The sequence below is a fragment of the Doryrhamphus excisus genome, chromosome 2 (genome assembly GCF_030265055.1).
Source record: "Doryrhamphus excisus isolate RoL2022-K1 chromosome 2, RoL_Dexc_1.0, whole genome shotgun sequence".
Taxonomy (NCBI): domain Eukaryota; kingdom Metazoa; phylum Chordata; class Actinopteri; order Syngnathiformes; family Syngnathidae; genus Doryrhamphus; species Doryrhamphus excisus.
Window position 1 is genome coordinate 27,852,630 of NC_080467.1, and position 13,184 is coordinate 27,865,813.

The 13,184-nt window shown below is 41.5% G+C and overlaps 1 protein-coding gene and 1 long non-coding RNA gene across 2 annotated transcripts; one reads left to right on the forward strand and one right to left on the reverse strand.

Moving 5' to 3' along the window:
• Positions 1 to 3,121: 3,121 nt before the first annotated feature.
• On the reverse strand, positions 3,122 to 4,730 carry LOC131120023 (uncharacterized). The gene is made up of 3 exons (XR_009126631.1): positions 4,646 to 4,730; positions 4,320 to 4,362; positions 3,122 to 3,387 (listed from the first exon to the last, which is right to left on the reverse strand). It is a non-coding gene; the product is annotated as an uncharacterized LOC131120023 (long non-coding RNA).
• Positions 4,731 to 5,088: 358 nt separating this feature from the next.
• nanos1 (nanos homolog 1) lies at positions 5,089 to 6,662 on the forward strand. The gene has a single exon (XM_058063939.1). It carries the CDS (start codon positions 5,189 to 5,191, stop codon positions 5,852 to 5,854), a length of 666 nt encoding a protein of 221 aa, XP_057919922.1. The 5' UTR covers positions 5,089 to 5,188; the 3' UTR covers positions 5,855 to 6,662.
• The last annotated feature ends 6,522 nt before the right edge of the window (positions 6,663 to 13,184 follow it).

Consider the following 13,184-nt stretch of genomic DNA (forward strand, 5'->3'; position numbering starts at 1 on the left):
CTGATTTAATTTTTAATAATTCAATCATAATTAAATCATAAAATCATAATGAAACAGAATGCCGCTATATGTATTTTTTTCGGAAATAAAAACACTTTCTTGTTTATTTACTTTATTTGCCTTTTATTTAACCTACAAATGTGTCATTGTATCATTACTTCATCCATTTTCCATGTCGCTGATCCTGACGAGGATCGTGGAGGTATGCTGGAGCCTATCCCAGCTGATTTTGGGCGAGAGGCGGGGTTTTGGTTTTGTTGCAATATTACATTTTTTTTTACATTAATATTATGACATATTGGGGCGGCACGGCGGGCAAGTGGTTAGCGCGCAGACCTCACAGCTAGGAGACCAGGGTTCAATTCCACCCTCGGCGTGGGTTTTCTCCGTGTACTCCGGTTTCCTCCCACATTCCAAAAACATGCTAGGTTAATTAGCGACTCCAAATTGTCCATAGGTATGAATGTGAGTGTGAATGGTTGTTTGTCTATATGTGCCCTTTGATTGGCTGACCACCAGTCCAGGGTGTACCCCGCCTCAGTAGTTGAAATACGGGCATTTTTTTGCAGGACTACCCGTGTTTAAAAAGATGCACCGATTGTGTTGGAAAAAGGATAGGGAACAACTCCAGATATCGGCGAGCTTGTACTTAGCATGCTAACAGGTAAGACGCTCATAATGCTAAACAGACAGCTACAAAATAAACCCCATTATCTGAAACATTGGCATCATTAAACACGATAATCAAGTCCAGGGTCGCCAACCAATCACAGGGCACATATAGACAAACAACCATTCACACTCACATTCATACCTATGGACAATTTGGAGTTACCAACTACCGGAGAACATGCAAATGCCCAAGCGGAGAATCGAACCCAGGTCTTCCCGACATGCTAAGCACTCGTCCACTGTGCGATATCAAGCTTTTAAAGCCTATGAGTCTTTACTGTATGTGCCTGTAAAGTCTATATAAATCTGTATGTGCATATATAAAACATGCAAAGTGGTGCACAATTCCGGTGTTCCTTTCCTTCTTTCAGTTGGAATCAAACCTTATTGAATTTCCTGCATCTTTGCTCATTTGCATAATCCCAAACAGAGGTAGAAGCACGTTACGCAGGCAGCCCCTAAAGAAACGGCTTTCATTGTTTTAAATGATAAAACATGCAAATCTGTGAAGTCCCTGAACACTCACTTACTAATACTTTTTGCATGTACTTTCCACTTTAAATGCTGTATACAATAAGTTAGTTACTAACGTCACAGTGGAGATACGGGATTTGGGTGAAGGGAAAAACAGCTTGAAAAGCAGCAAATGTGGCCAGATTCCATGAAAACATCATCGGCGTGGATGCAGATTTACAAGAAGCTAATGCACACCAGGTCCTGATTCAGCATTCATCTTCATTACTGCCATCCATAAAGCCAAATAGATTTTTTTTTCAAGCAATTCCTGAAAGCCCATTATGTATCGTGTGCGTGGTGATCAATACTGTGTGCGATGGAGGGAATACATGAAAAATGCAACAACCTGGAATTGTCTTGGATTATTATCTTCACCAGAGTCGGAGGGAGGGTCCCGATGTCAGCCCGCTAAGCAGCATCACAATGAAACTAAGCAGTACAGTACTAGTACAGAATATTTGGAAATACAGTAAACCTCGGATATATCGGATTCAATTGTTCCCACTGGTTTTGTCCGATATAAGCGAAATCCGTTATATGCGTATACCGGAAAATGTCAGTTTTTTATTATGTTAAATTAAATTAATTAAATACACATATTTAAAAAATTTGCTTCGGCGGCCGCAACGGATTCAACGTGAGCCCGGGGGGTAACAATTATCGAGCCTCACTCTCGAGGTTCCTTAAAATTAAGTGACACTTAGAATTCTATCAATTGTTCGAAATAGATTGTTGATTAATCACATTTTTTAGCCGTTGAGCCAAAGTAAGGTGCAGTACATATCTGCCACCAGTAGAGGCACTGTTTATCCAATTACAGTAAACCTCGGATATATCGGATTCAATTGTTCCCACTGGTTTTGTCCGATATAAGCAAAATCCGTTATATGCGTATACCGGAAAATGTCCGTTTTACGCATATATGGGATTTATATCCGGTATATGCGTAAATCGGATTTTATCCGTTATAAAAAGGCACTTCCTTGACTATGTTTCCAATGTACCTGGACGCGCAGGCAACGCTGCAAACGCTGCAAATGACGTCGTATAGCGGCCTGTCACGATTCGGCGAATCGGAGCGCCACGATGCGGCCATCCGATATATGCGAGGGAAATTTAATGGAAATGCATTGGAACGGGACTGGAGATTTTGTCCGAAATAGGCGAAATCCGTTATAAAAAATCCGATATATGCAATGAATTTTTATTGGAAATGCATTAAAAAAAATTGGTTCTTTTTTATCTGTCCGTTGTGAGCGAATTTCCGATATATCCGAGTCCGATATATCCGAGGTTTACTGTACCACATGTTGCTTCTTCGGAAAATGTCAAAATTAAACGCAAAACGGTTCAAAGTTCTATGACGGACAGCAGTTAGGCTCAAATACTTAACACTAGCTTGACACTGTTGGTTGGGAGCTCGGAGAAGAGTGAAAATATACAAATGATATAAAAAACCATCTGTGTGGTTCTTTACTCATTATTTTCTTGGAAGACACACGTTCTGATAAAACTGCTAACAAAATAATTGAAATGTTTAGCAGCACAACATTTCATCCATTCACACATTGTGTGGGTGTCACATAATTTGTTTAAAATTAAAGTCCAAAACACAAAATCATTCAATTATTCAAACACATTTGCAGTATCAACTATCATTGTACTAGGAATGCATTGTTTTCCCATGCAAAAACGCTTTATTATTATTATAATAAAAATAATGCAACAATGACTCGAGCCTTCATTGGATTTCCATCCTGCTGATGTTGTGCGCGATTCCTGGTTTAATAAAGTGCCACTCGCCGGAGGCAGGCGGAGTATTAATCCCTCTTAGTCACAAGAAAATGATCATGTGCTCATCAATATTTCAGTTGGAGCCAAGAAGGCAAGGCGGGAATCTACTTGTGCAGGCTTGGGAGTTAAAAAAAAAAAAAAAAAACGATTACATGCAATTTTAATGTTTCATCATAAAATCCCTATTTTGGAGTGGCTGCATAAATCTAATGAGAGGCCGATATCGCTGCAAGACGGCGAGGGAAAACGAAGGCTTTGTTGGATCAATTGAACTTTAATTACTACTACACTCACCTTAGCTTACATACCTTCTTGCTTTCACAGGGTCGGGGGGGCACTGGGGCGGGGGGGCGCTTCCACAAGCCTCAGCGACTACAGTCATGGCGCCATCAGAGCGATTCCAACCTGAAGACACAAAAAAACTGCAGAAAATATTCTAATTTATGGAAACATCACAGTTGTGCTTTTAGCATCCCAGCATGCCTTGCGGTAATTTCATTAATTTTCTATTGCTTATTTCCGGGCGAGAAGCGGGGTGCACACTAGACTGGTGGCCAGCCAATCACAGGGCACATATAGACAAACAACCATTCACACTCACATTCATACCTATGGACAATTTGGAGTCGCTAATTAACCTAGCATGTTTTTGGATTGTGGGAGGAAACCGGAGTACCCGGAGAAAACCCACGCATGCACGGGGAGAACATGCAAACTCCACACAGAGATGGCCGAGGGTGGAATTGAACCCTGGTCTCCTAGCTGTGAGAGTGCGCGCGCTAACCACTCGACCGCTGTGCCGCCCCAATATGTCATAATATTAATGTAAAAAAAATGTAATATTGCAACAAAACCAAAACCCCGCCTCTCGCCCAAAATCAGCTGGGATAGGCTCCAGCATACCCCCACGATCCTCGTCAGGATCAGCGACATGGAAAATGGATGGATGAAGTCATGATACGTACCTATGGACAATTTGGAGTAGCCAATTAACCTAGCATGTTTTTGGAATGTGGGAGGAAACCGGAGTACCCGGAGAAAACCCACGCATGCACGGGGAGAACATGCAAACTCCACACAGAGATGGCCAAAGGTGGAATTGAACTCTGGTCTCCTAGCTGTGAAGCCTGTGTATTAACCACTCGTCCACCGTGCATGCAGTACTTGTTTGGGAAAAAGTTGCTAGTTAAATTTTTACAGGTAATTGTTCATTATTTCCCATAGTAGTAGTACTTTACCTGTTTCTTTACCTGCGGCAGAGTGATTGTAGGAACCTTCCTGCTTACATTATTCACCCATTATTTAAAAGTTTAAATGTTAAAAGTAGGAATATCTACCTTTTCTCCATGTCTGTTCATATTTTGCCCATGTCCTCTGCTGCTGTTAAGGAATGAAAATCGAATTTAGACTTAATCATAAAGAAATACACAAACAGAAACGTTGTATTGTATGCCACCATTACATGAGAAACAGTAGCCTAATTCATTAAGATGTTGTAAGCACGTTTCACTATGCTAAAGTCCACAAACACACACACTTCAAACTATAGTAATAGTGTAAATTGATCATTGATACATGTAAGGCATCTTCATGAGGCATTTTAAGCACCTTTTAATATGCTTTTTCATTTGAATGATTGAATATGCTCATTTTAAATACTTACTTTTGTCGTTCACACTTAAATTAATAATGTAAACAAAAAACACTTTCGCTTCCTTATTTTGAGTTTTCTTCCTCGGCGCCATTTTGTCCTCACGTCTTACGTTGACTGCCACTCTGCTGCCCCCTGTTGAAAGCTCCCATGCATGACGTCAGTTTGTTCCCTATTCATTGTAACACACACGTGATTTGAAGTTGTTTTTAAAATAACAGATGATAAATAACAGCTGATATGAAGTCACGCAGCAACAACAATCACAGCATATCATAGCAACCCCGATGCGAGCATAAAGAGCTTCTGTGCGTGATTATTACACGATGGTGGTGGTTTATTTGTATCAAAATAAGCAAGTGCTTCTGAGCCAAACATTGGTTCCAAGCGGAGCCCCGCCTCCCCTTCTTCTTCCTCCTCCTCTCCCTCCTTTCTCCTCATCCTTAAAAGCCAGAACTTGTGCAGTAGGAAGCTCAGCTGTGACATCCACGCTGGAGATATCACACAATTCTGGATTATTATTTTTTTATTGATATTTCCCCCGTATTCGCAGACATGGATTTTGTCAACCACAACTACTTGAGCGCGCGGCGGTCTTACGACTACACCTTTAACTTCTGGAACGACTACCTGGGCTTGACCACCCTGGTCACCAAGAACCACGCACTCAGCATGCCCCAGAGGAGCCCCAACTCCATCACGGAGTCCCTGAAGGCCACGCTGGGTCTGGACGACACTCCGGAGTGCGCCTGCGCCATCGCTGGAGCCATGGGCGACAGCCTCCCGCTCGACTGCTGCTGCCCGCCCGGAACCCCACCGCCGGGCTCCATCCTGGAGCTGAAGGAGCGCTTCTCCATACTGAGCCCCTTCCAGAAGCAGCTGCCGGGGGGTCGAGAGGCGCACGGGTGTCTGGCGGGAAGCTTAGCCGGATTCGAGCTGCTCGGAGCGGAGCGCAGGACGCGCAAACCCTCCGCCAAGGCCAAGCAGGAGCCCAAAATCTGCGTGTTCTGCCGGAACAACGGCGCCCCGGAGGAGGTGTACGGCTCCCACGTCCTCAAGACCCCCGACGGGAGGGTGGTGTGCCCCATTCTGAGGGCGTACACCTGCCCCCTTTGCAGCGCCAACGGGGACAACGCGCACACCATCAAGTACTGCCCCCTGTCCAAGGACCAGCCCCCCCACAGGCCTCTCAAGGGGGGTAAGAGGATGCGAATCTTCTAGAAGCAGACTTTCAATTGCATCAATTGCACTGAACGATTTTCCCATCATTGTGTCAGATTAGATGTCATATATTTTTATACTTCATTTATACTTTTGACTTTCCCACATGGGTGTAGAAAAACACCGTATAGAATGTCAGCTTTCTATTTTTATATCTTTTTTCTTCTTAAAAACCAAAGTTTTGTTCACCATTTCAAAAAAAAAGGTGAGGAAAGTATCCGGTAGCATAAAAAGAAACATGGCGGCCGTCATGTCAACATTTCATCTGAGAAACAAAGTTGACTTTTTTTTTTTTTTTTTATTAGCGACACTCTGACTGGATCCTTTCTTTGTCATAACTTTGCTTTTTCTTTACATTTCCACTCCCGAGACAAGCAAATGAATGTCAAAACACACACGGTTCTATTCCTATAATCCCAAATAATCCATGAGAATGTATCCCACTGACACGGAAGTTTAGTCGACCAAAGCATCCGTCGTGTCATTCAGTATAGTCCAACCTTTCAGAAAAGTGACCTCAACCCCCCCCCCCCCCTCTCTTTTTGTACTTCTATGTAAAAAAAAAACAACACAAAAACTTTATTGATATAGTGCCATTTATAATGAGGGTTTTTTGATAGTATTTGTATCGCATACTTGTACTTGTGTTACCATTTAACATCATTGTATGTAAATATACTCGATATACTTTTTAACTCCTTGCAAGAGAGCAAATCTACTGAATAAATTGACTTTTGAGTAAATGAAGATGAGATAATGAAACTTTTGTTATTTATATTTGCTGCTGTGCAGAATAACATGAAGAGAAATAAACATATGGAATATTTGGAAGCGTGTGCTCACCTTTTTTAGTTTTATTATTGTGGAAGAGTACTGCATGTCCAATCATAACATGTGTGAAATTCTTGACAATATGCTAATATGCTAATCCCAGGGGCTCAAAAAACATTCAAAGTGCACGAAAACACCTGTCCAGTTCTGATAAAACTGGTCCTGTGACAACACCTAAAATTGCAGTCTCTGCTCACTGTCGGCCCCTAGCGGCCACTTCTGTCACTTTCAAGCATGGGGTGAATAATTGCTAGTATTATGTTAATAACTGAGATAATTGACTAGTACCACATTAATATTGATGACAATGGCCATCCATCCTCCATCTTCAATGCCCTTCATCCTCACTTAAGGTCACCGGTAAGCTGAAGCCTACCCCAGCTGACTTTGGGCAAGAGGCAGGGAACACGCTGGACTTGTGGTCAGCCAACCACACGGCATACCAATGGCTAGTACTTGCTAAAAGCTGAGAATATTGGCTAGTACCATGTTAAAAACTGACAACATCCAATATACTGTTGGAGAAATTGAGAATACTGGATAGTACCGACTTAAATACTGATAAAATCAGCGAGCACTGTACTAAAAACTCAGAATATTGGATAGTACAGTGCTTGTACTGTCTTAGGAACTGTACTAAAAACTGAAAACATCAGCTAGTACTGTCCTAATAACAGAATACTGACAAGTACTGCACTAAAATGGAGTACATCGGCAAGTACTGTAGTAGAAACAGAAAACAGTGACTAGTGCTGTTCTAAAAACTCGGAATATTGGCTAGTACAGTCTTTAAAAAGTCACAACATTGGCTTGCAATGTGCAAATGATGGAGTACAAGAGCTAGTACTGTACTAAATATTTAAAACATTGAGTACCATCTGGGAAAATAGGATAGTACTGTGCAAAAAAAAACAATAATGGCTTGTACTGTCTTAAGAACTGTACTAAAAACTGAAAACATTGGCTAGTACTGTCCTAATAACAATACTGACAAGTACTGCACTAAAATGGAGTACATCGGCAAGTACTGTACTAAAAACAGAAAACAGTGACTAGCACTGTACTAAAAACTCCAAATATTGGATAGTACAGTCTTTAAAAAGTCACAACATTGGCTTGCAATGTGCGAAGGATGGAGAACAAGGGGTAGTACTGTACTAAATATTTAAAACATTGAGTACCATCTGGGAAAATAGGATAGTAGTGTCCTAAAAAAACAACAATAATGGCTTGTACTGTCTTAAGAACTGGACTAAAAACTGAAAACATTGGCTAGTACTGTCCTAAAAACACAATATTGACAAATACTGCACTAAAATGGAGTACATCGGCAAGTAATGTACTAAAAACAGAAAATAGTGACTAGCACTGTACTAAAAACTCCAAATACTGGATAGTACAATGTTTAAAACCTCACAACATTGGCTTGCAATTTGCAAAGGATGTAGAACAAGGGGTAGTACTGTACTAAATATTTAAAACATTGAGTACCATCTAGGAAAATAGGATAGTATTGTGCTAAAAAAACAAGAATAATGGCTTGTACCGTCTTAAGAACTGTACTAAAAACTGAAACATTGGCTAGTACTGTCCTAAAAACAGAATACTGACAAGTACTGCACTAAAATGAAGTACATCGGCAAGTAATGTACTAAAAACAGAAAACAGTGACTAGTACAGGCCTAAAAACAGGAAATTGACCAATAGTGCACTAAAAATGAAGAGAATTGGCAAGTAATGTACTCAAAAACAAAAACTCCAGCTAATAATACAACAGTAAAAAAAATGAGTATTGACTAGTACTGTACTACAAATGGAGGTTTGCTGTGGTAACAACTAAAACACTTTGCAATTGTGTTTATATTTCTTCAACAAAGTGTTTTTTTTATTTCCAACACAATCACATCCATTTAAACCCAAAATACAGCTAATATGTCGCCAACTACTGGCCTGGCATGCGTATTACAGCATTTCCTGTATTTTTGTTGGACTATTTGTATAAATCTATGGCTGGTGTGGATACCCCACCTTAAAACAATGACTGCGGGATTGAACACCTTCATGTTGGACTATCCGGACCGTATAGCGACTAAGGTTTTGATTGGTGTTGATGCTCAGCACGACAAGAAGCATCGGGAAAAAAAAAAAAAAAAAGACCCAAGTCAGCCGTTTGCATGTTCGTCCTGCAGCTGCGGCTGCTGCATTAAAAATGGATGAGAACTAAGTGCAGGAGGGATTTATCTGGGCGAGAGCGAGAGAAGGGCTGTCGGGGTGGATAGTATTCCCCGCGGGCCCACGCCTCCATTAGGCGCTGTGAGAATAATCCAGTTAGCTTGCGCATTTATGAGATGTATCTTGCAGCAAGGTAGAAATGGGAGTGCACAATAAAAGTTGGAGGAGTGCTTTTAAATGAAGAAGTGAGAAGCATGGTAGGAGAACCAGGGGTGGTCAAAGTGTGGCCTGGGGTCCATAACAAAAAATTCCAGGCACCTAGGAATTGTCTTATTGTATAGAAATATTTATGTATTTATGTATAATGAATGTCGTATCGCACCAGATACCAATCTGTACACCTTTATGGTTGTGATGACTGTGCACCTTTATGACTACACCTTTATGATTGTGATGACTACACCTTTATGACTGTGATGACTGTACACCTTTATGACTGTACACCTTAATGATTGTGATGACTACACCTTTGATTGTGATGACTGTACACCTTTGATTGTGATGACTGTACACCTTTATGATTGTAATGACTGTACACCTCTATGATTGTGATGACTGTACACCTTTGATTGTGATGACTGTACACCTTTATGACTGTACACCTTAATGATTGTGATGACTGTACACCTTTATGATTGTGATGACTGTGCACCTTTATGACTGTGATGACTGTACACCTTTATGATTGTGATGACTGTACACCTTTGATGACTGTACACCTTTATGACTGTGATGACTGAACACCTTAATGATTGTGATGACTGTACACCTTTGACTGTGATGACTGTACACCTTCATGACTGTACACCTTAATGATTGTGACGACTACACCTTTGATTGTGATGACTGTACACCTTTATGACTGAACACCTTTATGATTGAAATGACTGTACACCTCTATGATTATGACTGTACACCTTAATGATTGTGATGACTGTACACCTTTATGACTGTGATGACTGTACACCTTCATGACTGTACACCTTAATGATTGTGATGACTACACCTTTGATTGTGATGACTGTACACCTTTATGATTGTAATGACTGTACACCTCTATGATTGACTGTACACCTTTATGACTGTACACCTTAATGATTGTGATGCCTGTACACCTTTATGACTGATGACTGTACACCGTTATGATTGTAATGACTGTACACCTCTGTGATGACTGTACACCTTTATGATTGTGATGACTGTACACCTTTATGATTGTGGCCTGGGGTCCATAACAAAAGAGTCCAGGCACCTAGGAATTGTCTTATTGTATAGAAATATTTATGTATTTATGTATAATGAATGTCTTAGCGCATCCGATACCAAATGAATAACCATTTCCCACAATACACCTGCAGTGAGGATGCTGCCGTCGTCATAGCAACCCCTGCTATGAACATGGACAGCAGCTGGAGAGTAAAATTCTATCTTTAGGATTTGTTGTCCACTTTGTCTCGGGGGAGTCGCATCCAAATAAAGATGATGCGCACGGGAAGATGTCATGAAATGATGGGAAAACGTCGCATGACCAGATCAGCTGAGTGTATGAATGAGTAATATTGCAATATTACTTGGATGGATACCATCATAAAATGTATCATACTAATAAAAGCTTCTTTGTAATCAAAACATGGAACTCCAATTCAATGCAATTTCCAAACCATATGATTTAATAGTATTTAAAGGCTGGCCCTTTCAGGCTGGCCCTCTAAGAATGTCCCTCTAAGGCTGGCCCTCTAAGGCTGGCCCCTTAAGGCTGGCCCCTTAAGGCTGGCCCATTAAGGCTGGCCCATTAAGGCTGGCCCATTAAGGCTGGCCCTTTATGGCTGGCCCTTTATGGCTGGCCCTTTATGGCCCTGTAAGGCTGGCCCTTTAAGGCTGGCCCTTTAAGGCTGGCCCTTTAAGGCTGGCCCTTTAAGGCTGGCCCTTTAAGGCTAGCTCTGGCTGGCCCTTTAAGGTTTGAGCTTTAAGGCTGGCCCTTTAAGGCTGGCCCATTAAGGCTGGCCCTTTTAGGCTGGCCCTGTAAGGCTGGCCCTTTAAGGCTGGCCCTTTAAGGCTGGCCCTTTAAGGCTAGCCCTTTAAGGCTGGCTCTGGCTGGCCCTCTAAGGCTGGCATTTTAAGGCTGGCCCTTTAAGACTGGCCCTGTAAGGCTGGCCCATTAAGGCTGGCCCATTAAGGCTGGCCCATTAAGGCTGGCCCTTTTAGGCTGGCCCTGTAAGGCTGGCCCTTTAAGGCTGGCCCTTTAAGGCTGGCCCTTTAAGGCTAGCCCTTTAAGGCTGGCTCTGGCTGGCCCTCTAAGGCTGGCATTTTAAGGCTGGCCCTTTAAGACTGGCCCTGTAAGGCTGGCCCATTAAGGCTGGCCCTTTAAGGCTGGCCCCTTAAGGCTGGCCCTTTAAGGCTGGCCCCTTAAGGCTGGCCCTTTAAGGCTGGCCCATAAGGCTGGATCTTTAAGGCTGGACCTTTAAGGCTGGCCCTTTAAGGCTGGCCCTTTAAGGCTGGCCCATAAGACTGGATCTTTAAGGCTGGCCCTGTTCTTTTCCCAACATGATATCCTGTATGAGTAGCGTGAATGAAGACGACTCAATTAGCGCAGCAGAAAATAACATTTAAATGTCTGTTCTTAATGTCCTTCTATTTTTAGGTTGCCCTTTTAGAAGCTGAGCTGGGGAAAATGGCATTTAGCGAGAGTTGGGGGGGGGGGGGGCGTCCAATTGTGAAAAGTTCGCAGTGACGAGGCGGTTTACTCACCTTCAACCGTCCTTTAAATCTTTCTTGATAAATTCTAATGGACCTGTTGAGCCGTGCGACGGCCGTGATGATGCTAAGTAACAGATCTGCCATCTTCTCCTTTCCCAGTTCCAGCTGCAGGCCAGAAGACACTGGCAGTAATCAGGACGTCCCTGTCGCCTAGCAACCCCCCCCCCCCATCAAATTGGACCGCAGCCAAGCGTGAAAGTCATTCCACACAAGAGGTGAAAGGGGTTAGCATCTTTTAGCCCCCCCCCCGCCCCGGGGCCCACTCAATCTTTAAAAACAGCTCCTATTTCACGAATCCCTCATGAGGAATTACACTCACATTTACATAAGCTAATTCTTTGAACAAAACTGTGGAAGTGTAGCCACAGCAGTAATTTAGCAAGGATAACGTCAAAATATTATAATAAAATAAAATATTATAACCAGAAAATATTGGACTAGTATGACAATAACACAAGAACAATAGTATGAGGACAAATAAATAACAGCATTTCAGTAGCATAAAGTTCAAATATTACAAAAAATAGACACATTGGAATATTATGCCAAAAAAAGAAATTAATAAAGTAATTTTACAAAAATAACATGAGGAAAAATAACTTTAATGTCATTAATATATATTTTAATCGATGTGAGAAACACATTTATGACTGTGATGACTGTACACCTTTATGGTTGTGATGACTGTACCTTTATGACTACACCTTTATGATTGTGACCACTACACCTTTATTACTGATGACTGTACACCTTTATGATTATGATGACTGTACACCTTTATGGTTGTGATGACTGCACCTTTATGATTGTGATCACTACACCTTTATGACTGTGATGAAATTACACCTTTATGACAGTGATGACTGTACACTTTTATGACTGTGATGACTACACCTTTATCACTATGACTACACCTTTATGACTATGATGACTGTACACCTTTGACTGATGACTACACCTTTATGATTACGATGACTGTACACCTTTATGACTATGATGACTGACCTTTATGACTGTGATGACTGTACACCTTTATGATTGTGATGACTGTACACCTTTATGACTGATGACTACACCTTTATGACTGTGATGACTGTACACCTTTATAATTATGATGACTACACCTTTATGGTTGTGATGACTGTACATCTTTATGGTTGTGATGACTGTACACCTTTATGACTGTGATGACTGTACACCTTTATGATTATGATGACTGTACACCTTTATGACTGATGACTGTACACCTTTATGACTGTACACCTTAATGATTGTGATGACTACACCTTTGATTGTGATGACTGTACACCTTTATGATTGTGATGACTGTACACCTCTATGATTGTGATGACTGTACACCTTTATGATTGTGATGACTGTACACCTTTATGGCTGTGATGACTGTACACCTTTATGACTGTACACCTTAATGATTGTGATGACTACACCTTAATGATTGTGATGACTACACCTTTATAATTGTGATGACTACAGCTTTATGACTGTGATG